Source organism: Bemisia tabaci, chromosome 1 (genome assembly GCF_918797505.1).
Source record: "Bemisia tabaci chromosome 1, PGI_BMITA_v3".
Classification (NCBI taxonomy): Eukaryota; Metazoa; Arthropoda; class Insecta; order Hemiptera; family Aleyrodidae; genus Bemisia; species Bemisia tabaci.
The window spans coordinates 40,366,729-40,394,387 of NC_092793.1; the positions used below are offsets into that span (position 1 = coordinate 40,366,729).

Here is a 27,659-nt window from a genome sequence, read left to right on the forward strand (position 1 = left end):
TGTCCACATGAGGGCCAAAACTTTTGCAAGCTATGGTATGCCTATATATTTTGAGTTGAGAAATCGATTTCGGCAAGAAAATAATCGACACGTGGAAATCGGACGTACATTTTTGCGATATATAACGTATAAAACGTCTAATTTTCAGTTTTTTTCACTTATAAGGTAACTTTTTTTGAGAAATACCTTAGTAACCAATATAGTAACATCGAATAGGTATCGTCCAGATACCCTATTTTGTAGGTATTTAATAGATATTTCGTAGGGTATAAAATATACATAATTAGAAACATTTATTTTATGGATATTTGACATGATTTTTTACAGGTATAAGATATCCGTATCCTAAAAGCATATTCTATATCTATTTATAAGTATCAAACCAAATTTCGTTCTCAAAGTTTCATGGAAATTTTCATCTCGGCACCCTCGATTTGTGATACTAAATGGTACCAGGGTGGTACTTAGAATCGTAATCGGACGTCTGTCTAAGTTACTCATACCAGTTGTACTTAACTACGTCATCAAAATGGCCTCTGCTCCGGCCGCAGCACGACCATGCAGCGGCTGCCTCGGTTACCTCGGTTGGTTTCGCTTTCGTTTGTTGTTTACACTTTGCAGTTATTCATTTCAATTTAATACTGTTTGTAAATTGTTGTTAACATACCAATAAAAATAAAATAAAAAGATATCAGTAATTCAATTAGGTACAGGTTTTGTCCAATACCATCTCCATTGGACTCTGTTCTGTTGTTGGATTTGTGCTGATGCAATGAAGTGAATGTGCTCATGTATTTGCCTGTTTGCCAGAGTAAGTACTAATTCCAGCTAATGTTACTTTTTTCTTGGTCCTTAGTGATCCAAAATCCCTTTTTCCATGCCAACCCCAGGTCTTCTGCAGGTGACCGGGAATGTAAAGTTGCCTGTTGTTTGCGAGTATACCTGGGTTAGGGTGCGGCTTATCTGATGGCTTAAAAAAAAGTTTGAAATTTTACGGTGCCTCATCGCCATCAGTTCGAAATCATAAGAAAACATCCTAAAAAAATTTTTAGCCAAAAATTCCAAAATTTAGAGGTTGCACTAACGGTCGAAAGTATCGATATTTTTCTGTTTTAGAAGAAATTCTAGAAAAATCGGGTGTTTAAATAATCATCGTGTTCTTCAAGTAGATGCCAACAATGTGGGGTCATCAAGGACCTCGTTGTATCACTATACCACATAATAGAAGGGGTCGATAAGGGTTGAAAGAGGGGGGGGATAAACCTAAAGATTCGCTATTATTTTGGCACTCCAGCGCAACGGCAGCGTCAAGACCTGTAATGGCGCACGGAGCTAGCAGCATCCAGAATACGGGTCAATCAACCAATGGCATGGCATCTCATTGAAAAAAAGTATGTCACAACCCCCCCCCCCCCCGCTGATCCTTCTCATCGATAAGTTGATGAATAATATGGGGTGAAATAAATCACACGGAAGTTGAGATACTCAATTATTACGATAATATAAAACGAGGTCCCTTGGATTTACAGGAACTTTTTAGCAGGAGTTGGAAATGCCTTTCCATGTTCCATGACAATTTTCAACAAATATTGTTTTTGCTCTTCGTTTTTAGTGATGGTATTATTGAAAGTTTGAATAAGTGAAACTGCTCTTTTGGCATTATCGTTCACAACTTTGAGATTTTTCACTACTTTGAGAGCTAGCTGGAAATCATGTAGCTTTGGCCATTTAGTCGGACTTTGTTTTAAAAACGTATACTGTATGGGATATTTAGAATTATAAAGAAATTTAGACTATTTTGTGTCACAAAAGATGATAAGTCCTTATTTTTAATACATTTTAGATCTTCAAAAGTGATCTCTGCCCTTTTAAGTCGTTTTACTTTGTTCCTACTGTTAGCAGACCTATTGTTAAACACAGACTTCGCCATTGACGTTTTGACACTAACAGGCAATGTATTATCAAAAAATGCTAAGCTAACAAGCTCCTCTGACAAATACCAAAGGTGTCGACGGAATTTTAAGACAGTATTTTTACGGATGGTAGAATTTACAGAATCAAAAGCTAATAGATTCTTTAAAAATAGTGGGTCGTTATAGGGAGCTTTTGTTGGCGAAGGGGCAGTAAACCAATACTTTGCATAAACTTTTACGATGAATACACACAAATCAGTCAATTTCTCAACTGATGGGTCATCACACGGAAATTGGTTTTGAAATAACCACATTTTCAAACAGTAAATTGCAGCTGCCATCCATCTGGTTTTATTCGATACTGCTGGTGCCCTAAAATGCACTCCTCGACTTGGTCTTTGTCCTAGGAATATCAAAATGAGCTCTAAAAATTCTCGATAATCCTCTCTCGGCTGGAAAGCCTGAAAAAAGAAGAACAAAATCCGGCCATTCTTAGATATTTGACAGGATTTGGTGGAATCAACAAATTTTCTGCAAAAGGAGGAGGGGTAAACTGGTTTTTACTGATAATGAAGTTACTCTTCAAATCTTTATAGAATTGAAATTTATGTTGTCAATTAGCTGTTCAGATGACGCACTTACTTCTTAAAACGGGGACTCAGGGAAATGCTATGTCAGGTGTCTCAGAAAATTTTAACTATAATGAAAATATAAATTAAAAACTCACTTTTAACTGCTGGGTGGCAAACTTGATGTATGTATGTATGTATGAGCCGCTTTTACGGCGCGCTTGGGCGCTCTGCGACGCCTATTCTCCACAGGAATCTGTCATGGTAGAGATCCTCCGGAAGCTGGCATCTCTTCATCTCTTCATGGATGCCCTCCACCCACCGTTTGGCTGGACGTCCTCTCCGTCGCTTACCTGGGGGGACCCACTCAAACACCTTCTTCGGCAACCTGGTATCAGCCATTCTTTGCACATGCCCATACCATACCAATTGCTTGGTCATGATATCGTGCACAATCGTCCACTCAACGCCCATTATCTCTCGGACACGTTCATTTCTGACACGTTCTCTCCTCGAGATTCCAGCCGATCTTCGCCAGAAATCCATCTCGGTCGCCTTGAGCATTTCTTGGGTCCGCTTCTTCAACTGCCACACTTCACTGCCATAGGTGATAATAGGCTTGACAACCGAGTTATAAATTCTCTTCTTGGTGTCTTTGGAAATCCTTTGGTCCCAAAGGATCCCATTAAGCATGGCGATGGCTTTCCTTCCTAGAAGATTACGGTCCCGAATGGCCTGATCCAGCTTCCCATCCGAAGTCAGCTTCACCCCCAGGTACTTGTATTGTTCGCAACTTCCTATATGTTGACCATCCTCCAGGACTATGCTTTGCTGAGCACCTCCGACTGACATCTTTTTTGTCTTACGGACACTAACCTCGAGGCCCCATTTGCGGTACTCCTCCACCAACTTCCGGGTCATATACTCTGCGTCATCGTGATCTTGACTTATGACTACCTGGTCGTCAGCAAAGCATAGCGTGAACAGTGTTTCTTGGTCATTCAGAGGGACGCCCATGCCGGCACACTTTCTTTTCCATTCCTTCAGAACGTGCACTAGATATATCTTAAACAGCGTCGGTTACAGAAAACATCCCTGCTTAAGCCCCTTGGTGACAAAAAAACCGTCTGAAAGCCTTCCTTGGCACTTAATTCTAGCAAAAGCCCCCCGATAAAACTGCTTGACTGCCCCAATAAGTCCCTTACTAAAACCAGTTTCTTCTAGGACTTCCCAAAGTTTCACAAGAGGAATACTATCATAAGCCTTTTCAATATCCAAAAACACTGAATGAAGCTCCTGGCCAACAATTCTCTTCTTTTCGGTTAACTGGGTAACACAGAACAGATGATCAGCGGTAGACCGACCAGCCCTAAAACCTGCTTGCTCCTCCGCCTCGAACGGGGTCCACTCTTCTTCGATCTTCGCTTTCAACACTTTTCCATAAATTTTACTTATGGTTCCTGTCACCGCTAACCCTCTGTAGTTCCCACAGTCATCCTTCCTTCCTTTTTTATGCGACGCTGTTATCCAGGCCTCTTTCCATTCTTTCGGGATGTCATCACCATCTTCTTCATCATCACTTCTGCAGCAAATCCCTGAGATGGTTAACCAGCTTGCCAGTCCCACATTTAATTAACTCGGCTGGAATGTTTCCTGGCCCAGGAGCTCTTCCATTCATCAATTTCCTGATTGCTTTGACCACCTCCTCAACTCTAATTTCCATTGAGTGATCCTCGACTATATTTTCAGCATTCCCCGTTTGAAACTCTGGTCGTCCTTCCGTCAATAATTTACTAAAATGTTCGTCAAGCTGTGAGATTGTTATCGGAGATATAATGTCCCGTTTCGTGTCCCTTCTTAGGCCTTTGATCAGCTTCCAGCTCTCAGCACTCTTCCTTCCCCCAGGTATGTGTCAATCCTTGAGCAGTTGTTCTCCCAAGACTCGTTTTTCTTCCTGGTGATTAAAAGACGAACCCTCGCCTGGGCTTTCCTATACGCGCCGCGGGTGTCTGCAGTCCTAGAAGCCAGATAGTCATGGTACTTCCTACGCTTTTTTTCAATTACCTCCTCTACCTCTTTGTCCCACCAGTAGGGTTTCTGTACATCCTTGCTCTCATCACACATACCCAGGGCTTCCTTCGCAGCTGAATGTATACGACTTTTGATGAACTGATACAACTCTTCTGCAGTATCGAAAGTTTCTACTCCCAGTTTCTCATCCAGCCGCTTTCTGTAGAGCGCTTTCCGGCTTCCATGCTGTAAGCTATCGTGTTGTAGTGCACTTGTTTGATCTTCGTTCCTTGTGGCTGGCACTTCTGATGGTGCAAGGTACTCCTCTGCAGCCCATAATTAACCGGAAATGCGATCTCCGCCTTGAGAAAATGGTGATCACTACCACAGGAGAACCCCCGGCAAACTCTTACTTGTCGAACCTTCATGGTACTCGTTTGCCTGGTGACCGCGTAGTCGATGATTGACTTCAGCCCCCGAGTTTACTGAACCCATGTGTACTTATGGATATCTCGATGTTGGTAGAATCCGTTCAGTATTTTCAACTCGTTTTGTTCACACATATCAATGATGCGTGCACCGTTGTCATTCATCGCATCTTCACCGAAAGGTCCAACAACTTTAGAACCATTCCTTCGTCCGGTTCTACCATTCAAATCTCCCATGATAATGACCTCCCTCGTCCTTCCAACCCTCAGAACCTCGTCGTTGAGTTGCTCAAAGAACTGATCCTTTAGATTGACAGGAGCATCATCATTCACACCATATACTCCTAACAGGGCCACCTTGTGACCATGCAGTGTAAGATGCATTCTGATGATCCGCTGGTCTACTGCTTCCCAAGAAGTTATAGACGGACGCAAACTTGATGATGTCGTTTTGGTCAGACTCGAAAAAAGTGGAAAAATCTTCATCATCTGTCATAGTCTTGTACTGTGGTTGGTCGATTTTCTCCCATTCCGTCCGAAATTTACGAAAAATGGGAATTTCTGGCTGATTTGTATCCTAAATACACGATTGTACAGCACTTTGCAAAACTATCTCAGGTATGTGATGACGACAAGCTAAATTTAAGAGCGGTTTCTTCGAATCTTTTTCAATTAAGGTGCAAGCTCCTTTGTTTACTCCAGTATTTGTGGCTGTTGTGTCAAAACACATGCCTTTAATTTTGTCTTGTAATTTCCATTCTTTGATGGTTTGACACACAGCTATAGCTTGAGCCTCTCCAGTGCCTTCGAATAAAGCTGGCACATTCAGGAGTTGGTCAATATTTTCTCCAGATACTTAAATTGGTAGTCGATCTACTTTTTTTCTTCCAGTTAACTCTGGCAACAATTTCCCATCCCAATGAACTACGAGAGGTACATCAGCTGAAAAAGATGACAGGATCCTTTCAGCGCCCGATTTACGCAGTTTGGCTCTTGCTGTTCGTACACTTTTCTCATTCAAGGCCATCTCACCGATATTACAGCCCAAACTTTTGGCCGTGTGAGCAACAATGAAAGTTGCTTTTCTGTTACTAACATTAGTTCGGTCCAATGTTGCTGCTAATTCTTCATCAATCACGATTTTTCTACCTCTCTTTTTCGGCACTTTAGACACATCAGCTTGATCACTTTGACCGGGGGTTGGTTCAAAATCTGAGTCAACGCGACATCTTTTCCTAGTTGAAACTTTTTCGGAATCTTCAGCACTTGAATCAGACAGCAACTCGACCGTTTCTGTCAATTTCTTTTTTTCATCGTCAGTTTTTCTTCTCCTCCGAATGATTTCATTTTCACGTTCAGTTTTTCGTTCCTCTTCTAAAGCCAGTTGCTGATCAACACCTGCCATGTAGCCTTGGCGACCTTTCTTTCTCTGAGCGAGTAGAAATTTTTTATCTTCGTCGATTGTCATGGTTTTCAGAGCTTGTGAATGAGCTAAACAGATCGAGCAAATCCTCCGCGTACACTTTAAACTTACTCAAGGTATTTTCGTCGCGTTTATATTCCCTTTTTATCAAACACACATATTGTTTGTACAAACGTTCAACTTTTTCAATACATCGAGACTTTTTATGAGTCGGTATGCGCACTTTATTCCAAAACTCAAGAATATTATCGACCGTGATTTTTGCGCTTTCGCGGATTGTTTTTCGATTTTTAATTCGCTCGAACAAAAATCTGCCTAGCACCTGGTTTTTTGACGGTAGTTTATAACCCCCTATTCTATCAACTTGAGTAATCACCACCAACTTTGAGAACTTTTTAGGAGGCATGGTTACAACATATAGAACATCGACATCGAAAAAAGCAGAACAAGACGCGAGGAACACCCGTCGTGGGGACGAAAGTCGAAATACTGATTGCAAATCTGCAAAAGTCTGGCCAGTATTGCTCCTAGAATAATCAAAATAACCAAAATGTGCTAATGAATACCCCTTTACCCACTATATTGATGAAAAAAGGCAGATTTTATCACATACTTTGACTTCAATGTAGGAGATAACAGATATGTGCTGTGCGCCCCCATAAAACGATGCCAAATGCAAAAGTTATACTACAGATCACTACAGATCTGTTCCTTTTTAAATGGGCGCTATATTTCATTGACAGTTAGGGGAACCTTAAGTAATATGGCAACATTGGTAACTCCCGAGTCGCATCCCGACATCAGATTTTTATTGCCCTGCATTTTAGAGAACTCCAATACTGATAAGCGAGGGAATCGGAATGGTGTGCCCCTTCACCAACTGATCCCCGCGACGGCCTCGATACGGTGCCGTAAGCATATCTTCAGGCCTGTTTGACCTGGGAAAGATGGTGATTTCGTGACAGCTGCTGTAATATTTCGCTAGATTAGGTAATAATTGACTTTTCAGAGTAAAAAACTGCTTAGGTCAGTTAAGCATTATGTTTCTAGAGGCTTAGTTAATTGGGAATAGTATACGGATTTATTCGAAAATTTGAGTTTTTTCGAATACATAAAGCGCGTTAGTGCGAACTCTAAGTATTCGAATTTTAAGCTGAAATTTTTTTTGGGACGTTTTTTAATGATTTTGACCCGATTGGTGATGAGGCACCGTAACATTTCAAAAGTCACAAAATAAGCCGCACCCTAACCTGGGTACCTCTTGCGAGTAAAATATTCCTCTAGACGACGGCCCTAACTGTCTCTTTTGAACCTTGTGCGAAAAGAATCGAGCATCAAAATACATTTCTGAGACAGGAGCAACTGACCCATCATTTGCAGTGGAGCTTAATCGTTCATGTGAATCCCGATCCTAGGTTAGGTCCATCAAATCGTACAAAACTTTTTAATAATTAGGTATTGAAATCATATGAAGTTCTGCATGCATACACTACCATGTGCCATTTTTTAGTGCAGTTACAAAGTTGAGAGGGAGAGGCACTCCTTTGGTGGGACAGAAGATAATCTTTCATCAATTTAGCATTGAAAGGAAGGAGCAGAATCGAGATGGTGGATCTGCTGTTGCCGTCTAAAAGTGAAAATCTTATTTGGAGCGGACTCTTATCACAAATAGAAACTTCCCAACTATTGCAGGCGAGTGCTCCAGTAAGTCTGTAGGAACATCCATGAACATCCTCATACCACCCGCATTTTCCTTGTGTCTTCAAAAGAATGAAGTACACTTAAAGTTTGGTTGCATCTACTTCATCTCTTGTAGGACATCTGAAAGTTGTCTAATCTTAAAATAATGTATCTACGAGGGGCGTTCAATAAGTAAGTATCCCCCCTCTCTAAAATCAATAGGAATGGACCAGTTTTCAAAAACTTGGGCTCAAAATCTTCTTTAGGATATACTGAGTGCAACAAAACAAATCGCAACAAAATCGGACCATGTGCGGCCGAACGCGAGCCGTTTGAACTCGCCGAGGTGCACGCCGCTCCCGCCGAATCCGCGGAGATTTGAAGTCCGCAACAAGAGAAGAGCTTCTCTGCCAACGCTTCAGTCGTTCATCACTGACGAAAAATCAAAGAAGTTTTTGTAGAATAAGGTGCTTACCTCACCTCTCCACATAACCAGCTCGATCCAAGCAGGCCTGAGACTGATTATGAGACTAAGAGAGCAGCTTTTGGATACCGCGCCTGTAGAAGTCATTCAACTGGCTGGGGATGAAAGTGTTGACGGCTTGTTTGACCTCTTCCACTGATTCAAAATGAGTTCCCCCGAGTTCAGATTATAGAAAGGGGAATAAATGGTGGTCTTTTTTGCCATTTATTACCGTATCTAGTATCTGAACGCGGGGGAATTCATTTTGAATCAGTGGAAGAGGTGAAACAAGCCGTCAACACTTTCATCCCCAACCAGTTGAATGACTTCTACAGGCGCGGTATCCAAAAGCTGTTCTCTTAGTCTCATAATCAGTCTCAGGCCTGCTTGGATCGAGCTGGTTATGTGGAGAGGTGAGGTAAGCACCTTATTCTACAAAAACTTCTTTGATTTTTCGTCAGTGATGAACGACTGAAGCGTTGGCAGAGAAGCTCTTCTCTTGTTGCGGACTTCAAATCTCCGCGGATTCGGCGGGAGCGGCGTGCACCTCGGCGCGTTCAAACGGCTCGCGTTCGGCCGCACATGGTCCGATTTTGTTGCGATTTGTTTTGTTGAACTCAGTATATCCTAAAGAAGATTTTGAGCCCAAGTTTTTTTTAAAATTGTTCCATTCCTTTCGATTTTAGAGAGGGGGGATACTTACTTATTGAACGCCCCTCGTAGAACCACTATCCTAGTAGCAGTGGTCGCGATAAATTGCGATTTAATCGGAGAATGTATCGCAATTTTATCGACGTCGCGATTTATTGCAATATTATCGGATAAAAAATCGCGATAAATTGCGTTAAAATCGCGATTTCATCGACGGCGATTCATCGCGATATTATCGGGAGAAAAATTGCGATAAATTGTGATAAAATTTCGATTTTATCGAACGCGATTTTATGAAGATAAAATTGCAATTAATTGCAATTTTTCATCAACGCCCACTAACGCATGAGTGACGCTTATGAAATATGTTTCTATGCCGCCGCCGCCGCCGTTTTTACCAGGGTCTGTTGGTAACTTTACCATCTCTTCTTTTTAACCAATTATTGGTAATGTTACTAAGACAGACTGGTAAGCTGACCTAAAAACCGGTATTTTTACTGATTTTTTTCAGGTAAGAATACCACTTTTATTGGTAATCAATTCCCTGTTACTTTACCATTTTATCTTGGTAATTCTACCACAGTCGATAAAAAATATTGGCGTTTTTTACCAAGGTCCGTATTTCAAGGTATGAAATAAAATACAGAGTAGGGAAAATAAAAAAAATCCAATGAAAACTCGGTGTCAGTCTACGCAATGACAAAAGTTGTAATGTTGCGAAGCGCCGATCCACCTAAGGGGCTTCAATTCGCACTTATTAGCCACGTAGTGGCCATAGCCTAGTGGCAATGTGCTGGCCTGCCACCGCTGCGACTCGGGTCCGAATCCCTACGGAGGCTCCGGGGATTTTACGCTCGTCTTCGTAAAAGGACCTGACACCTGGACCTGACGGAAGTCGACTGACAGCGCCAACCCCATTTTTATGGCGATTTTATCGCCGATAAAATCGTAAAAAAATCGCAATTTAATTTCGAAATATCGCGATTTTTCCGTTGAAAAATGCTACGAGGGCAGAGCTTCAACAAAAATGAACCGCTCTACGTATCAGATACTCAATGTATCCTAGCAATCAGTGATTGAATCAGGTTATCCATTAACATTGGATGGCGGGTCCCTGAGTTTTAAATTGTATCGACTGGTGGACTGTGTTTCATTCAGTGGCTCAGACCAGTAAGTAGTAAAGTGGTCAATTTTTAAGTTTTTCTTGGCCCATCCTCCAGAAAGAAGAGTCTAACTCTCATTTTAAATTCGTTCTGTTATCAAATGGTGGTTGATTTATTGTAATGTATCTTAATGTCTGTCTCTATTGACGGTCATTATTTGTAGGTGGATCAATTGGATGATCTGTCTCTCGCTTTGTATTTTTGCAGATCGACACTTCCAGGAACTTGCCATATCAGATGTACATCGCTGCTCAGTGCCATTCGCACTGTGCCTCTCGACATTTCCTGTCTTGTGTGGAAGGAACGTTGGGTAGAGAATCGATGGCTACCTTGAAATCATCAATGACCAGAGTAAATCGTTGAATTATTTAAGCTTCATTTTTATCGGTGGCGAGGGATGATGTCGCATCTTTTGAAAAATGCATTTTTCTTCTCTAAAAATAAACTGAAAAATGGCGTTGTGTCAGTGCTTTTCTGAGAGTGCTGTTCTGCAGCCTGATTGTTGAAATTTTGTCTCTGTTGGGTAGACATAGATGACATAGGTTAAAAGACCGAGCGTGATTGGTCGGCTATGCTTATGCGGGTGGAACTCACGACAAGCTAAAGGCACCTCTTCAGTTTTCAACAGTATGTCATCCATTCCACCTGATAAAGGCATGATAAGCAGCGATAAAACAAAGCCGACCAATCTTGCTCCACCTTCTCACCTATGTCATGTATGTCTACCCGACAACCACAAAATATTAACAATCAGGTTGCGGTTTTGATCAGCTATTAAATCATGGTGCTAATTTTTCTCTTACGTTAAAGAGTGCTTCAGATTTTTCTACAATGCATCCATAGTGTTTTAAGTGTTCCTCCGTACTTATACCAGTTCTAATGGGCCTGTTGCAAACTTTTGCTAGTGCAGAATGAAGAGTTGTTTCTTATAGATAATGCCTCAAAAATCACGATGAGCGCATCGGCAAAGTCTGAAATGCACTCATAAATTCACAATCTGCGTAAGAAAATTGCGTTATTTTGAGCTTCCCGCTTCAAAAACGATACCACTACACAGGTGAACATTTTGTTAGAGGAGTCGCTCCATCGTCGGCAATATTCATCATGGCCGACGCTTGCGCAGTTCCTCGCGTAATTCGAGGAGAGTTCAAGGTCAATTAAGGCGGGCGAGGAAAATATGAACGTAAACACGCCGATTGTTATGTGGTTTAATCCTGTTCAGGTGTTATCTCGTCCCATCACACGTGTTTTGGCGGACTGGCGTCGGCCATGATGAGTATTGCCGCCAATGGAACGACTCCTCTAACAAAATGTTCACCTGTACCGTAGTATCGTTTTCGAAGCGGGAAGCTCAAAAAACCGCAAATTTCTTACGCAGATTGTGAAGTTATGAGTGAATTTCAGACTTTGCCGATGCGCTCATCGTGATTTTTAGGGCATTATCTGTAAGAAACAACTCTTAGTTTTGCTCTAGCAAAAGTTTGCAACAGGCCCATTGTTCGGATTCATTGTTGCAAAGTAGATTTTCCTGACCCAATGGATTACAGATTCGAAGAAGTTGATGTGTGTTATTTGTTCATTTTCTAAACTTTAACTGAGTATGTTTGCATAGCCCAAATATCACGTGCCTCCATGGGGACGCTTCATTCCCATGGGGCCACTTGCTTCTCTGGAAATTTGGGCCATGGTTGGTTGCTATACGCTACTGAACTTTGAATTTTGAACAGTGACTTGATGATAAGAATGCCATTAGACCATAGAGAAAAAAAAGGAGGTGTTTGCATTTCGGGCATCTTGGAATCTTTCATAGAGTATCTATAGCTTTGATGACGTCATTGGGTACAGCGACGTTTTTATCCTGTCGATTTTCTTGGAAATGGTGTAATTTAAGGGAAAAAGTCATTCTATAAAAAGTGCTTGAAATTAAATAAAGAGTTGATTTAAGTAAAAAAATCGGACATTATGGTCCGTTTTTACAGCGTCAACATAACCCTCAACGAGCGTCTTGTTTACATTGATGACGTAGGTGGGTACAAATCCTCAAGATGCAAACACCTCCTTTTTTTTCTCTATGCCATTTGACGAAATTGAGCCGAAAGGCACCAGTGTGAGCTCTTCACATTTTGGTCACAGCTAATTGCTCGCTACCAAACTATGGCTAAATGATCAGAAATTCCATTCAGATTACTTTAAGCATTAATTTTGTTTATTAAATGAGACATTTATATTTTTGTTGTTGTTGTCTTGACTTAAAAGACTACCTAAAATCAGTTTTTTTTTTTTTTTTTTTTTTTTTTTTTTTTTTTTTTTTTTTTTTTTTTTTTACTTTGATCCAAAGAATAAATAAAGACTCATCGATCGAATTGATTCTCTTGAGTAATCATCATTTTCCTTTTCTCTTATGTCTTGATTCTGGAATCTCTTATATCAGGATGTTGATCTGTATTATTATTTTTATATTCCTGTTTATTTTTGGTTTCCTTCATCTCTTTACTAGGATGTATTCTAAGCCTTCGGTATTGTATTCATGTGTAAAAAATAAACAATTTTTAAAAGTATTACATATGCTATCTTTTATACAGGCCACCTAGAAACCTACTTGTTACACATTTAAAATGGTACCCCATCATTTGGGGCATCTACCCCATTTAATACCCATCTAATATGGTATTTAATACTACCCTATTTTATACTTTTAAAAAAGGACACTTTATAGGATATTTTAATATGGTATTTTATACCTCTTTTCAGCTATTTAATACCCTAGTTGATAGGTATTTGAATAGGTATTTTTTACAAATCTTAAAAGGTGTTATAAACCATATTTTGGCTACTAGGTAATTATCGTAGTGAGCTTTTGACCCTAAAAATCGATTCTTTGAGCAAAATTACCTTGAAGACGAGCCTCAATCATAGAAACGGTCAAAAGTTGCGGTAGTAGAGGTACAGTTCAGACGTCATTGGAAGGTCTTTCAGCAACAGCTTAGCTTATTCAACCAATATGTCATTTCCAGGATATTTACAACCAACACAGGGTCTCGTTAGACTTATTCTACTGAAAAGACTTTAAGTTTCAATTCATTTTCAGAACTTACCGCCGGGAGGTGACTATTAATCGAGTTGTGCCCGTATCTCCCCAATCCCATATCTTTCTTTCTTTGAGGCACGTTTAATTGCAATACATCAGTAATAGGGATTATTTCACTCCGATTGGGGGTAACTTCATTGATGTAGCTTTTTCTAGCTAAACCGACGCATACTACTGCAAAGTTTAAAAAGAGATCTTAAATTCTGAAATTGAATCTGCCTTTCCACTGACAAGGTCCCAGTATTTTGACTTTGAACGAATTAAACTATCTCATCGCTCCTTGCCACAAACGAATGCAGAGGTTACAATCACAATTTTTACTCATTTTTCAACACAAAGTATCACACCGAAATTAGGAGAGAGGTTCAATGTGTTCCCACCAGGGACGAAAAGATGCAAGTCCTTGTCACAGGGTTGTTAGCCAAAATATTTTTATCCATTCCCTGACTTCTTCCTGACTAATCAATATGTTTTCCTTACTTTTAAGTATGTATCTGACGCAATCTGTTAAAGTGAAAATGAGAGCATTCCCGACTATTTTAATTTTCAGTAGTTAGTTAACGTGCAAATTTGCAAGGGCTACAGAAAACTGCTTGGTTACGGTGTGTTTCAAAAAATATTTCTGACAATTAAGATTGGACCTTGATGTTCCAGAGAAATGGTTTTTTAACGACAACGAGTAGTGATGAAGAATTAGGGTGCAGGAAGGGCACTTCTCAGAATCAGTGATTCAGAATTTTCTTTGAAATTCCATCCCTTTCAAGGGAAACAAATACTTGTGGACTGAAGACAATTTTACTGAATATTCTCTGTAATTTGATGATGATGTTACCAAAAAGTTGAGGTAAAATGACTAAGTGACTTTCTTATGAAAAAATAAATTTTTGATAGAGATCCTGAAAACTGCAATGGAGAGGTGCCCTCAATGCTTCACTTTATAAATACGTTATTGGGTACCTAAGGACTTTCTTAATTGTGAAAAATTTTCTGGTAAATTCTAAACCATATTCTAAAAAATATATAAAGTTGACGGTGTAATGGTAATACACATTATTTTTTCATGACACAATTTTTCAATCATACGTACTTTCGTGCCACCATTTAATCTTGATGGCAAACTCGTTATGAGCTTCTACAGGGACCAGTTACATAGGACCCTGGACTTCCATAAAAGCCAATGTAAAAATTCGTAGTGCTGCTATCTCGCGTAGGATCCTCGCAACTCACTGCTATTATCAGTTGTAGAACTTCACAAAAATCTGTAGGATCGCGTATATCTGCCAAAAATCTAATTTTTCACCCTCATGTAGAGTGCGGCGGGCCCGTCCCTGACGAAAGGGATCGGAAAACGCCAAAAAAATACTTACTTTTCAAGAATTCAACCGCCTTATGTGTAATTTTAAAATTATCGGCTAAACCTCACTTTTGGAGCGGTCGATGGATGAGTTGATGTTCGGGGGAAGGATCCTCTGAGTTTACTAGGGTCCTACGCGAGAACGCGCTGTAACCCGCTCACAATAGAACGGCGTCCTATAGAACTCGTTGCAGGCTTCTAGGTTATGTGAACAAACGTAAACACACGCGCGCGCGCGCGCACACACACCTCCACACCCTCTCAAAAACACACACACACACACCCACACCCTCACGCATGCACGCACGCACCATTGACGTATAATGTCAATGGCACGCACACACGCGCGCGCAGGTCCGATTTGACGCGATCGGAATACGCGCCGGTAGTTCCTCGCGAAGCCAAGCGAGAGCGCCGCCATTCTCCGCAATCGAACGCACTCTCTGCGCAGTAAGGGCTTTTTTTTTTTAATCGCGGAACAGGGTGGATCGTAGTGAAACGCACTGGATCGGAATCCTGAGCGATCCAGACCGATCCAAAGTGTTCCAAGTGATAAAAAAAATCCAAACTTGGAATTTCGTTTGATTTGTTATTGTTTTGATTCGTTAGGGACGGCACAGGACAGCAAGTTCCTCGCATTAGGTTAAGAACGCAAGCTCGCCCCACCTCGGAAGAGCGATCCAGCGTTCCACCCTGATCCACCTGGAACGCTTGGATTGCGGCTGAGGAACGGAATAAAAAAATACCGATGTTCATCGCGATCCACCGCGGTCCACTACGATCCGCATAAAAAAAAGCCCTGTAGTCAGTTGATCCCGCAACTCGAGCCCGAGACCGCTCGCGCCCCATTACACGAAAAATCAGAAAAATCCCTGACCAGCACCAAAATTATCTGACTTTTCCCAGTTGGTTTTTTTCCCCTAACTTTTCCCGGTTTCCCCGGTCGCTAACAAAAACTGGAGCACAAGAATTTCAGCACAACCGACTTTTCTTTCGGGATGCAATGATTTTGTTGATTGCTTGACTCCCTATTTTCAAAGAATCGTTAAAATCGAGATTCTTGGTACCTCACTTAAATTTTTAGGCCGAACACTGCACTGAAATGATCAATTGGGATGACGATACAATGGCGTCACCTCTTTTGCTTCATTTTGTGAAAAACGATTACTTGCATCTTTTCGTCCGTGGTGGGGACACATTGAACCTCTCTCCTAATTTCCGAATGATACTCAGTCAGTGTTGAAAGATGAGAAAAAATTGTGATTGAAACCTCTGCATTATAGTTTGTGGCAAGGAGCGATGAGATGGTTTCGTTCGCTCAAAGTTAAAATACTGGGATTGTGTCAGTGGAAAGGAACATTCAATTTTAGAATTTATACGATCTCTTTGTAAACTTTGCAGGAGTATATGCATCGGTTTTGCTACAGAAAGCTAAATCGATATAATTCCAATCAAAGGCGAGAAAAAAACTGAAAATGTGACATTTGTACATTATATATATCGCAAAAATCGATATTGGATGTCGGCATATTGATTATTTTCTTGCAGAAATCGATTTCTCGACTCAAAATACATAGGCATACTTTAGCTTGCAAAAGTTTTGGCCCTAGTGTGGACGCAGAGTGCGATTTTACTTTGAAAAAACTTGAAAAATCAGAATATTTAGCTCTCACAACTCCAACTTTCATGTTGACGATGCAGATGGAGGAGTTATGGCCTCGGATTTTTTCCTCGTTTTATCGGTGCCTATTGACAACTTATAAGCCCTAGCCGTTTTCGGATTTCCAAAAAAAAAATTTTTCTGCACACCCTAATGTACAGCATGGCATTTACACATATTTAGGGGACTAGATACTCAACATACCGTATTAGAGCAAATTGAAGGGAAGTGTTGCACATTGTGAGGGCATGAGTGGGGACGCGGCCAGAGTTTTTAAACCTAACTGCCATCTAGTGAAACAGTACTTTTTTTTTTCCATAACTGTATAGGGGGAGCTTAGCTGGCTTTTTCTGTTTCTTTGTAAATAACTATGTGAACTTGTTTCACAGAATAAAAATACAAAAAATATTAAAAAAGTTTTGCAATGCAAAGGACAAGACGCAATACTCCAATTTTATCTGCAGAATTTTGCAACATCGCCCACCTGATTCATCCATACAGTTCATATCTAAATGCACAATTTTACAACAGTCCCCAATGCGTCACCCCAAATTTTTAATTATTTCTGTGCACAATTTGGCACAATGTCTGCGCTCAAGCCAGCATTTTTAGACAACTAAGCAGTAAGCTGGTTGTGTTGCGCCTAAAAAAAATGGAGATGGAAATCAAAATCAGAGTATATTCAAGTAATTTACCTTCTTTGATACTTTCCCTTCACTATCTGGTAATTCTGTCATACTCAATTTTATTTGTTCAAAAGGAGACACTTCGCATCCTGAATCCTTTACAGTTAAATCAACATAAGTCAGCAAATCGTTAGCATTAAAATATAACTCCGGAACTTGAAGACGATGCATTTCAATAGTACTGTCACCTTCTTGAGACATCATGGATACCTCAAGAGACTCACCATTTAAAAGAGGCCTGCGGAAAAAGAAAAAAATATGAAAACAATTTAATTGGTAGCAGCTATCATAAATCAGGAGCGGTCATTAGTGTGAATGAATAGGTTTCAAGTCGGTCTTAATGAGTTGGCAGCCTCTAAATATTATATACCTATGTTCAAGGAAATTGATGTGTTGAGAAAAAATTGAGGTCATATTCAACTTCAGTGGCAAAAAATAGGGGACTTCTTGAAAATGTTTTTTACCCCTTCCTTTTAATGGTACGTACAACATTCGGATGACGTTTGTGAGAGATAAGTATATTGATGATGATTGATGATAAGTGTATTGCTGTGTGATGACTGATGACTGATACACATTAGGTAGGTATCATAAAATCACATGAGTCTGCGTCCGAAAAAGGAGCTCAGTGTATTATATAGTTCCTGATGTATTTTTTTGAGCTGACTCCACAAGTCATTACCACTTTCCTCTCAATCATCAAGATTTTCTGGAAAGTCCAATTTTTCTGTACAAAAAAGTTCTGCGAGGAAAACTCGATTTTCCGGAGAGAAACGCTCAACGTACTCAAACAGCAAAGAAAAAAAATAACGAGCGCAAGTTTGAGACGGATGCTTCGAGGTTTAGAGACACTTCTACCATATTATGCAGATGTCAATCAAATCTGTCTCGGCGATTTTTTTAATTTTCAATGGTTTTCATTGTTTGACGCCAATAATTGAATCATAATTTTCTCTTGAAAAATCGTTTTTTCGCGATGTTCAAGCATTGATGTGCCAGGAGCTGTTTTATTCTGAAGAATCTGCGTCAATTTTGTGACTTGAAAGTAATTTGTTGAGGGGGGGAGGGGGTTGTGAGTGGTCGTTTTCGGGCGTTGAGTGGACCCATTTTGAACTTAAAACAGTTATAGCTGTCTTAAAAGTTTAAACATTTTTTTACTCTTCAATTTTAATAGGATCAATTTGCAATTCAGTCGGGAGCCTCAACTTTAATCGTCATGAATCCCTTTACAACCCCCCCCCCCCCCCCCGGTAGACCCGAGGGAGCTGCGGGACAAGGAAAGGAGGGGTATCGATAAGGGCCTTTTTTGGCCCCCTCCTAGAATCTGGATATTTATGCGGGTTTTCCAAGTTGACTCAATGTAGTTTACGGAAATAATCATGATTTAGCCCAAAGGTCACTGGATACGTGTTAAACGGTTGCCTAAACATGGGTCTGCAGGCGTATTTTAGCGAAAATTCGTGTTTTTCTATCACTCCGAGGCTGTTTTGACACTGAGTGCATTGTCTAACTAAAACAAGCTTTAGATATGTTATTAAGGAGCCTTTAGGACACATTTTAACCCTGGTTTTGTTTTAGTTAGATGATGCGCTCATAGTTAAAAAAAACTTTACAAAAATCAACGTGTAAGGGACAGTCGCAAAAATCTTGGGAAAACACGTCTCTCGAACTGTATGCACGCTAACTATATTATCGAGGGCAGTTAACAAACCTTGTTAGGCTCTTACAAGGAGATTTCCTTCAATTGTGTCCAAAAAAAATTGAATTTTCCATACAAATAGGTATGAAGATAACGGATTTTTGAGTAGTGGAGGCATATTTTCACTAATAGCATAACATCAACTTAAATCAGGAAATTTATGCGGGTTGTCCAAATTGACTCAATGCAGCCTATGGAAATAATCATGATTTAGCCCAAAGTCCACTGGATACGTGTTAAACGGTTGCCTAAACATAGGTCTGCAGGCGTATTTTAACGAAAATTCGTGTTTTTCTATCACTCCGAGGCTTTTTGGACACTGAGCGCATCGTATAACTATAACGAGCTTTGGATATGTTATCAAGGAGGCGTTAGGACACATTTTAACCCTGGTTTTGTTTTAGTTAGATGATGCGCTCAAAGTAAAAAAAAACTTTTTCAAAAGTCGAAGTTTAAGGGATATCCGCAAAAATCATAGGGGACACGTCTCTCCAACTGTATCCACGCTACATATATTATCGAGGGCAGTTATCAAGCCTTGTTAGGCTCTTACAAGGAGATTTCCTTCAATTGTGTCCAAAAAAAATTGAATTTTCCATACAAATAGGTATGAAGATAACGGATTTTTGAGTAGTGGAGGCATATTTTCACTAATAGCATAACATCAACTTAAATCAGGAAATTTATGCGGGTTGTCCAAATTGACTCAATGCAGCCTATGGAAATAATCATGATTTAGCCCAAAGTCCACTGGATACGTGTTAAACGGTTGCCTAAACATAGGTCTGCAGGCGTATTTTAACGAAAATTCGTGTTTTTCTATCACTCCGAGGCTTTTTGGACACTGAGCGCATCGTATAACTATAACGAGCTTTGGATATGTTATCAAGGAGGCGTTAGGACACATTTTAACCCTGGTTTTGTTTTAGTTAGATGATGCGCTCAAAGTAAAAAAAAACTTTTTCAAAAGTCGAAGTTTAAGGGATATCCGCAAAAATCATAGGGGACACGTCTCTCCAACTGTATCCACGCTACATATATTATCGAGGGCAGTTTATCAAGCCTTGTTAGGCTCTTACAAGGAGATTTCCTTCAATTGTGTCCAAAAAAAATTGAATTTTCTCTAATTGTAGCCAAAAAAAAATACCTAACGACGTAATTCCCTAAGATTTTTGTGGATGTCAGTTGAACGTCGACTTTTGAAAAAGTTTTTTTTTACTATGAGCGCATCATCTTACTAAAACAAAACCAGGGTTAAAATGTGTCCCAAAACCTCCTTGATAACAAATCAAAAGCTCGTTTTAGTTAGACAATGCGCTCGGTGTCAAAACAGCCTCGGAGTGATAGAAAAACACGAATTTTCGCTAAAATACGCCGGCAGACCCATGTTTAGGCAACCGTTTAACACGTATCCAGTGGCCTTTGGGCTAAATCATGATTATTTCCGTAAACTACATTGAGTCAACTTGGAAAACCCGCATAAATATCCAGATTCCAGGAGGGTGCCAAAAAAGGCCCTTATCGATACCCCTCCTTTAGACTCATTCAAATACCTATTGCATTTTCTTTTTCCAGAGAATCTACGTCCATTTTGAGACCAAGGAGCAACTTGTGGAGGAAGGCACCATCCCTCTCTTTCCGAGTTCATTGATAGGGTGGGCAGATTTTGAATTTTCAGGGGTAAGTTTGAGTCTAAATTGTTCGTACTCTTAAATTAAGATGCAATCAATTCACAGTCCCATCAAGGACCTTCGCACTTATAAGACTAGGATTTCCCGTTGAGCTCCTTGAGGAGAAAGGGGGGCTTCGAGGCTATGAAATTCGGATCACTTATGGTTAATTTCCTATAAAAACACTCCCTCCTTCCTGAGCCTCTTAAATCGTCTGACCTGGTATAACAGGGAATGACGCTTTATGGGTATAGTCCAGGACAGTGGTGCCCATTTCCTCTGAAAACTTTTGAATCCATACGAGTTTCCCCCTAATCTTAAGTTATCCACCCCCCTCACCATGGACAGGGGTCTGGTGAGTATAAAACGCCTCCAGATGAGGGGGGGTAGGGGCCTCCCCTGAAAATTTTTGATGCTGTCTGCGGTTTGAGGCGATAATGAACGATCCCTCTATTCCCTCCTTTCTTCTCTCTCTTCTTTATGTTCTCTTTTACGGTTTTTCAAACCGCAAGCCGATCAAAGCCGCTTACACTGTCTGTCAGGATGTTAAAGAAGAACTGGTCCTATTGACTTTGAGACACACGCACTACCAGATATCATTTGTGAATGGCAACAAAAATGTTGCACGTCTATTTTAAAGCTTTACTTTGAAAGTGTTAAATAGCTGTGTTACATTTTTCACATAGCTTTCAGTGCTACTCAAAAATCTATCAATTATTCGTTAAGTTTTCAGCTGAAAACAAAATTCATTTTCAAAAATCAGGATGTTATTTCCTTTTCATTCATCTGTGAACTTCAGCAAAAAACTCCATGATATTCCACCGAAAACATTTCCCCGTAAAGAGAACTGCCAAGTTCAAAATATGAAAATTCATCCCTTAAAATGCAGTAATATCCCGCAAAACAGACGCGAGGTAAACATTAATATTAATTTGAAGTATCCCTCCCCTTCAACAGTATTATCGGGAAAATGCAAAATAAAGAAGAAAAAAATAATTTAAAAAAATCGACAAAATTTATCAATTGATCTAAGGGGCTAAAAAACACCCCTTTCTGGCGAGGCTCTTTTCACCTACGATGCTAAATCGTCAATTTCAGTTGTGATTGACTATTCACTTGGCCGAAAAATCAACTTATGGATCCGCCATCTTCGGGCCGAATGTACTGACGGAAAACGTCAAAATTCGAAAAAATGTTACTCTTCCTTTCTTGTTCATGACCTCATGGAGCACCTATTCACGCTGGGACAACTCGATCCGACAAATCGCTTGTTGAAATTGCTCCACCATAGCGGGGCGGTGTAGGGCGAAGCCGCCCTCCAAATGCCGGCGCTAGGCGCCACGCAAAACTTGGCCAAAAACCAATTTTTCTCTCTTTTGGAGAGTTTCGTGAATATGACAATTTCCTCCTTACCTTGTATCAAGGGGTTCATCCAGTTTAAGATAATTAAAGGCATCCATTTCCGATTCATCTTCATTCAACATCGTACACTGTAGAATTGAGAGATAGGGCACAATTCAATAATTAACTATTTATAAATTAAATTTATGATAGACACTTTCCCAACAGACTAACAGAAACAGCCTCTGCACCAAAGAAAGACACATTGGCAAGGTATTAGTTAGAACAAAAATAAAAATTTGACATTTTCATTGGTATTGTAAAGTTACGATATAGATAATTTAAAAACATTTGGATGTCCTTGAGTTATTTCATGCTGAGGTAAAGTAAATGTACCTATTCCCGTCACCGCCAACATTTGAGAAGAGTAAAAAAAAATTGAAAGAACCGTATGCAAAAACGACATTTTTCGCCACCCCCCCCCCCCCCACTATAACTTATTCAAACTTCGTCTATCAGTTAATACTGGAGCGCTTCTTTCCCCAAATTTTCAGACCCCCCAAAATTGCATACTTTAAGATTCTAAAGGTTAAAATCCCAAAATTACATTATTAACTTAACTTATGTGCTTTTATTCAGTTTTTGAGGAAAAACAATTGCTCTTAAACACACTAAACTGAAAGATCACAATTTTGTATTTGAACCAAAACCAGTTTTTTAAATTGCTCGTCTTTTTCCGCATCCAACGAGTGGTCATGCAAGCTGGGGAACCGAACGGTTCCGGAGTTATGATCGATTGAAGTTTCCGCTCAACGCGCGCCGACCGATTTTCGCGCGCAGAAAAGTCGGATTTGACTGTTATTAAATCAGATTGAATGTTCAAACTGAGCAAAATGCATTAATATGGACTCTTGAGGGTCGCTGAGTTCAGAAATTACAGATACTTCCAAAAAATTCACGTTTTTAAAATTACAGCTCCGTAGCACTATTTTAGAGGCCCACTGAGCGCCAACCGGCCGCTCAGTTGGCCTGTACAGGGCTTTCATTTTAAATAACTGAATTTTTTGGAAGTCTCAGTAATTTCTGAACTCGGCGACCCTGAAGAGTCCCTTAAAATGCATTGTGCACGATTTGAACATTCAAACTGATATAATAACAATCAAATCCGGCTTTTTAGCGCGCGAAAATCGGTCTGCGCGCGTTAAGCGGATACTTCAATTGCTCATAACTCCGGAACCGTTTGGTTCTTTACGTAATGGACCACTTGTTGGACACGGAAAAAGACCAAGAATTTAAAAAAACTGGTTTTGGTTCAAATAAAAACTTGAGATCTTTGTAAGTTCTTTGCTTAAAAGAAATTGTATAAACAAAAACACGGAAAAAGACGAACAATTTAAAAAACTGGTTTTGGTTCAAATAAAAAATTGAGATCTTTGTAAGTTCTTTGCTTTGAAGAAATTGTCTAAACACAAAAACTGGAACAAAGCACATACAGGGTTATCCAAAAGTCACCTACCACCCTTGTAACTTTTTTCCTAATTGAGATAGAAGTTTGAAACGTTGGTTATGTTCCTCGATCTAAAGTAGCAACTTGAGGCCCCCCCTAAGGGAGGCTAACTTTTGTTTTTCAAATGGCAATCCTCTTTTGTGATACCTCATTCGAAAGAAAATAAAAAAGAAAATTTTTGGCGCAAACCGCAGGTCAAAATATAGATTATTTACAAAATGGCGGCCGTTCAAAGTTCAAAAAGGCGGAAATTTGGCATCTCCGTTTTGAATTGGCGGATTGGTCTGAAACTTGGAATCCTTAGGTTTCTTGGGACGAGAACAACGACTCTGGCATTAGTTTTCCAATAAGGTTAGTCCTTTTCAAAATGATGGCTCAGAGCGGGAAGTGGATATTTAGGCTGCTTATCGTTAGATTTGTATGAGACTTGGTATTCGGGGGTATATTTCGGCATGAGAAGAACGAAACTTTCATTGAATTTTTGAAATTTCAAAAAACTTGAAGATGGCGGCGAAAAAATGACGGGAAATACATATCACCGGCCATAACACCGATTTTTCCGCCGCCATTTGTAAAGTACTCAGTACATAGGTAAATAGCCGTGATATGGATTTCCCGTCATTTTTTCGCCGCCATTTTCAAGTTTTTTGAAATTTCAAAAATCCAATGAAAGTTTCGTTCTTCTCATGCCGAAATACCCCCGGATACCAAGTCTCATACAAATCTAACGATAAGCAGCCTAAATATCCACTTCCCGCTCTAAGCCGCCATTTTAACCGCCACCATTTTGAAAAGAACTAATCTTTCTGGAAAACTAATGCCTGAGTCGTTGTTCTCGTCCCGAGAAACCTAAGGATTCTAAGTTTCAGACCAATCCGCCAATCTAAAACGGAGATGCCAAATTTCCGCCATTTTGAACTTTGACCGGCCGCCATTTTGTAAATAATCAATATTTTGACCTGCGGTTTGCGCCAAAAATTTTCTTTTTTATTATCTTTCGAATGAGGTATCACAAAAGAGGATTGCCATTTGAAAAACAAAAGTTAGTCTCCCTTAGGGGGGCCTCCCCCCAAAATTTTGGGGGGACCAAAAAGTTACTACTTTAGATCGAGGAACATAACCAACGTTTCAAACTTCTATCTCGATTAGGAAAAAAGTTACAGGGCTGGTAGGTGATTTTTGGATGACCCTGTATGATGACTTAAAAATTTGATTTCGGGATTTTGACCTTTAAAATCGTAAAGCATGTAATTTTAGACGATTTTTCGTCGAAACCGGACCTCGATATCTTTTTTCGTTCGAGAGATATCGAGGTTAACAGGTTTTCCCTTCCATTCCCCTAGTGCCTGCTCAAAATTTTATGGGGGTCTGAAAGAGGCTGTGTCCCATTTTCCATAGGAAATGGCCGGAAGGGTTTTCACATCCATACTTTCAGGAATCATAAGGGATCATCGAAGAGGCCTAAATTCGGTGACCTGTTTCCTGTCGAGCCCTCCAAGGGGCGAGGGGGGAGGGGGTCAAGGTTTTTTTTTTTTAGTAGTATTGGCCACCTGGGTATTGCGCTATGGATTTAGCAAGGGTGTTGTTGTCCAATTCCTCATTGGCAGGCTTTCCAAACAATTTTATGAGTTGAGCGACGTATGGTTGGCTGTGAAAGTTCTCGCAAAATCTCAATCAAAGATATTGTTGTCTACATGGGACATTATGATGCTCTCAGTCTTTTGATAATTGGAACGATTCATTATCAGACACATGGAAGACAAAAAACCAACAGTAAAACTATTGCAGTAAGGGTCACGTCTAGTTTATGGATTTATGGTCAGCTCAACTGAAACAATTTTTTTCCCTTGTTCGTTGGCCGTAGGGAAACTTCTTGTTGGTTTCTATTTGAATTAATGGCCAGTTTTGTATTTTCCTGATTTTTGCTTGTGTCCATTAAATTTTCTGCCGATGTTTTCGTTGTTAATCCTCTGTAAATTTTCAGTCTAACATGCTAATTCATGTCATTGTCATTTGTCTTCCTTTTGTAACTAATCTGTAAAATCATGCAGAAATTTTCCTCTATTTTTTTTCATAGAATTTTTTTCGTAATTTTGTTCAGGATGAAGTAACTTTGTGAATTGTCTTGGGGATTTTGCCCTAAAAGCTGAAAGTAGTGTATCTCAACTTCTTTGTGTATACCTTTTGTAAAATGTATTTTTAAAGCTTCAAGACAGCAGTCTCCTCATCTCCGAAAAGGAGGAGATTCGTAACGAAGAATTTCATTCTTCGTTTTAAGTTTTTCTACTTCTTTTGTAGACCAAAATAGCGACAAATGTGTCACGGCTTGGCGACACCGCGCCGCGACGCCCGGTGACGGTACATAAGCTGTTTGAATGATGAGAAGAAATGGAATACTGTTTTCTCCTTTTCCTCTCTCGAAGATGCTCATTGGACTGTGAAATCAGGGTTTTCGTAGTTTTACCCTAAGCAAAAAAATTGTAAAAAAAAGTGTATCTACTATAAACGTCTGTAGGAAATTTTCCTACGTCCATTTCTGTAAATTTTCGATTTTAATTAATTTTTCTTGTAACAAAAATGTTACAATCGAGATCGTCTTCCAATAGCTTCAAATCAATCTGATGGCCCTCTAAGCCCAAACATCGTTCATCACCCTCTCCTTTCCGGAAGGTCATCCTCTCTCTACTCTTTCTTTACTTTTGGGACTCGAAATGCACGCGCTGAGTAGCATTTCGTCCTGTTTCCTATACTCTCACTTTTCCTCTGTTTTCTTCCTCCTGGCGCTTGAAGAGCACGCTCTGAGTTGCATTTCGCTCAGCTCTGCTTCTCCTTACCTGTCTATCATCGCCTGTTTCTGGCGAGTTCTACCTGTGAGACCTTGAAGTGCACGCTGTGAGTGACATTTCGGTTATTTTAACAAAAAATTTTACTTTTGTCATTATTTATTTATCTTGGGAAAACCTAGATGTGCACACTGTGAGTCGCATTTCGGCTTCCTTTTTTTTATATTTTGAGTGTAGGGTCCTCACACATTTAGCTAATGAAAGGACATTCTTTTTGTAAATAAACCAAGAAATTTGAGACACAGACTTTGATCATTCTTCCCCTCTTTCAAACTCATTTTTAAAATTGGCGCCCGAATCCAGGATCCCGGCGAGCTCATTCCGGCAACTACAGTAACGTTGGCTTATCTTATACCAGAGGACATATGTGCCTCTGAAGATCTGGATCTGCTTCGCAGTGAAGGGGGATTTGCCTCATTACACCCCCCACCTCTATGATTTCATATTTAATAGCCAAATCAAGCCTCTTTTACCGCCAAATACACTCAAGAGCTGTAGATAATATTCAAAGGCTCTAGAACGCAACTAGCCAACCAGCACTTGAAACTCGCATTTACTACTGAATATCTCTCCCTCACCTCTCTTCGATCTATTCCCCTCTCATCAAGATTAACCTGCACGGAAATAATCAGGATACCACAATGATGAGAGGCATGATTTGTCTATCATTTATTAAATCATTTAGGGGGGGGGGGGGGGTCGGGGGCGAAAAAATAATGTACGCCTGCGTCTTATCGTTTATTAGCATTTAATTCATTTTTATTTTCCTATTTTTGACAGAAATAAAAGTAATTTTGCACTAATGATTGATCATTCTTTAGGTGGAAGGAGCTTTGGGCCTTTCTGCATCCGTCATCAGCTGAAGCGGGCACCAGGGGAAAAGGTAGGGAGGAGTGGCACGCGAGTATACACTCCACGCACTTTGAAAATAGCGCGCCACGCCAACTTTGAACGGTCATAACTTTTGAACCATTTGTTTCCCCAAGTTGAACTATTGCTCGTTTTAAAGTTGAATTAAGGGCTTTGATTTAAATTGGTTTTCGATGAAAGGTCTTGTTGAGAGCTTTCATTTGAGCCCAAGATCAAGTTGATCCATGGTTTCGTTAAAAAATTATGGCGGTCTGTGCGTGTATATACAAGCGATAATTTCACATTGACATACGTTTCATTTTAACACACATCAGTGGAAAATGAGAGAAGATTGCGATTTGACTACCGCAGTACATCACCGTCGTTAGTTTCCTGCCATTTGGCCGCGTTTGAAATGTCTTCTTGTTTTTGGAGTTTCAAAAGCGGATTTCTCCGCGATTTCGGCTCCATAAAAATGCGGAAAAATCACCACGTTATCTACTCACCTAGTACGTTCGGAATAACAAATAAAATAAACACAGTGTAGTGACCCATTACCTCTAGTTGGTGAGACATTTGCTCATTGGGGTAATTACCATTAGGAGGCTGAGCCATGTCGTACGCCAAAAAATTAAAATAAATTGGTTAAAACTTGTGCTTAC

General features: G+C 40.0%; 2 protein-coding genes across 6 annotated transcripts in view; one reads left to right on the forward strand and one right to left on the reverse strand.

Annotated features, from left to right (window-relative positions):
* Nucleotides 1-27,659, reverse strand: part of LOC109033171 (inactive peptidyl-prolyl cis-trans isomerase FKBP6) — a 53,623-nt gene that overhangs the window by 11,137 nt on the left and 14,827 nt on the right. For 3 of the 5 annotated variants that reach the window (XM_019045647.2, XM_019045649.2, XM_072300906.1), the window contains 2 exons: nt 21,871-21,947; nt 17,098-17,326 (listed from right to left, as the gene is read on the reverse strand). In XM_019045647.2, coding sequence (XP_018901192.2) covers nt 17,098-17,326; nt 21,871-21,941 — 300 coding nt within the window. In that variant the 5' untranslated portion in view covers nt 21,942-21,947. Of the gene's footprint in view, nt 1-809; nt 2,375-17,097; nt 17,327-21,870; nt 22,044-27,659 lie in introns of those variants that run through there. The other 2 variants (XM_019045650.2, XM_072300897.1) reach the window with 2 other exon arrangements.
* LOC109033172 (uncharacterized) lies at nt 674-27,653 on the forward strand. The gene is made up of 4 exons (XM_019045651.2): nt 674-811; nt 10,508-10,651; nt 20,363-20,467; nt 26,970-27,653. The coding sequence occupies exons 1-4, from the start codon at nt 782-784 to the stop codon at nt 27,009-27,011; spliced, it is 321 nt and encodes a 106-aa protein (XP_018901196.2). The 5' UTR covers nt 674-781; the 3' UTR covers nt 27,012-27,653.

Coding starts and splice junctions, on each gene's coding strand:
- LOC109033172 (XM_019045651.2), top strand. CDS start 782: ATGTGCTCATGTATTTGCCTGTTTGCCAGA. Junction 812..10,507: donor GTATTTGCCTGTTTGCCAGA/GTAAGTACTAAT, acceptor GTATTTTTGCAG/ATCGACACTTCCAGGAACTT. Junction 20,468..26,969: donor CAGATTTTGAATTTTCAGGG/GTAAGTTTGAGT, acceptor ATCATTCTTTAG/GTGGAAGGAGCTTTGGGCCT.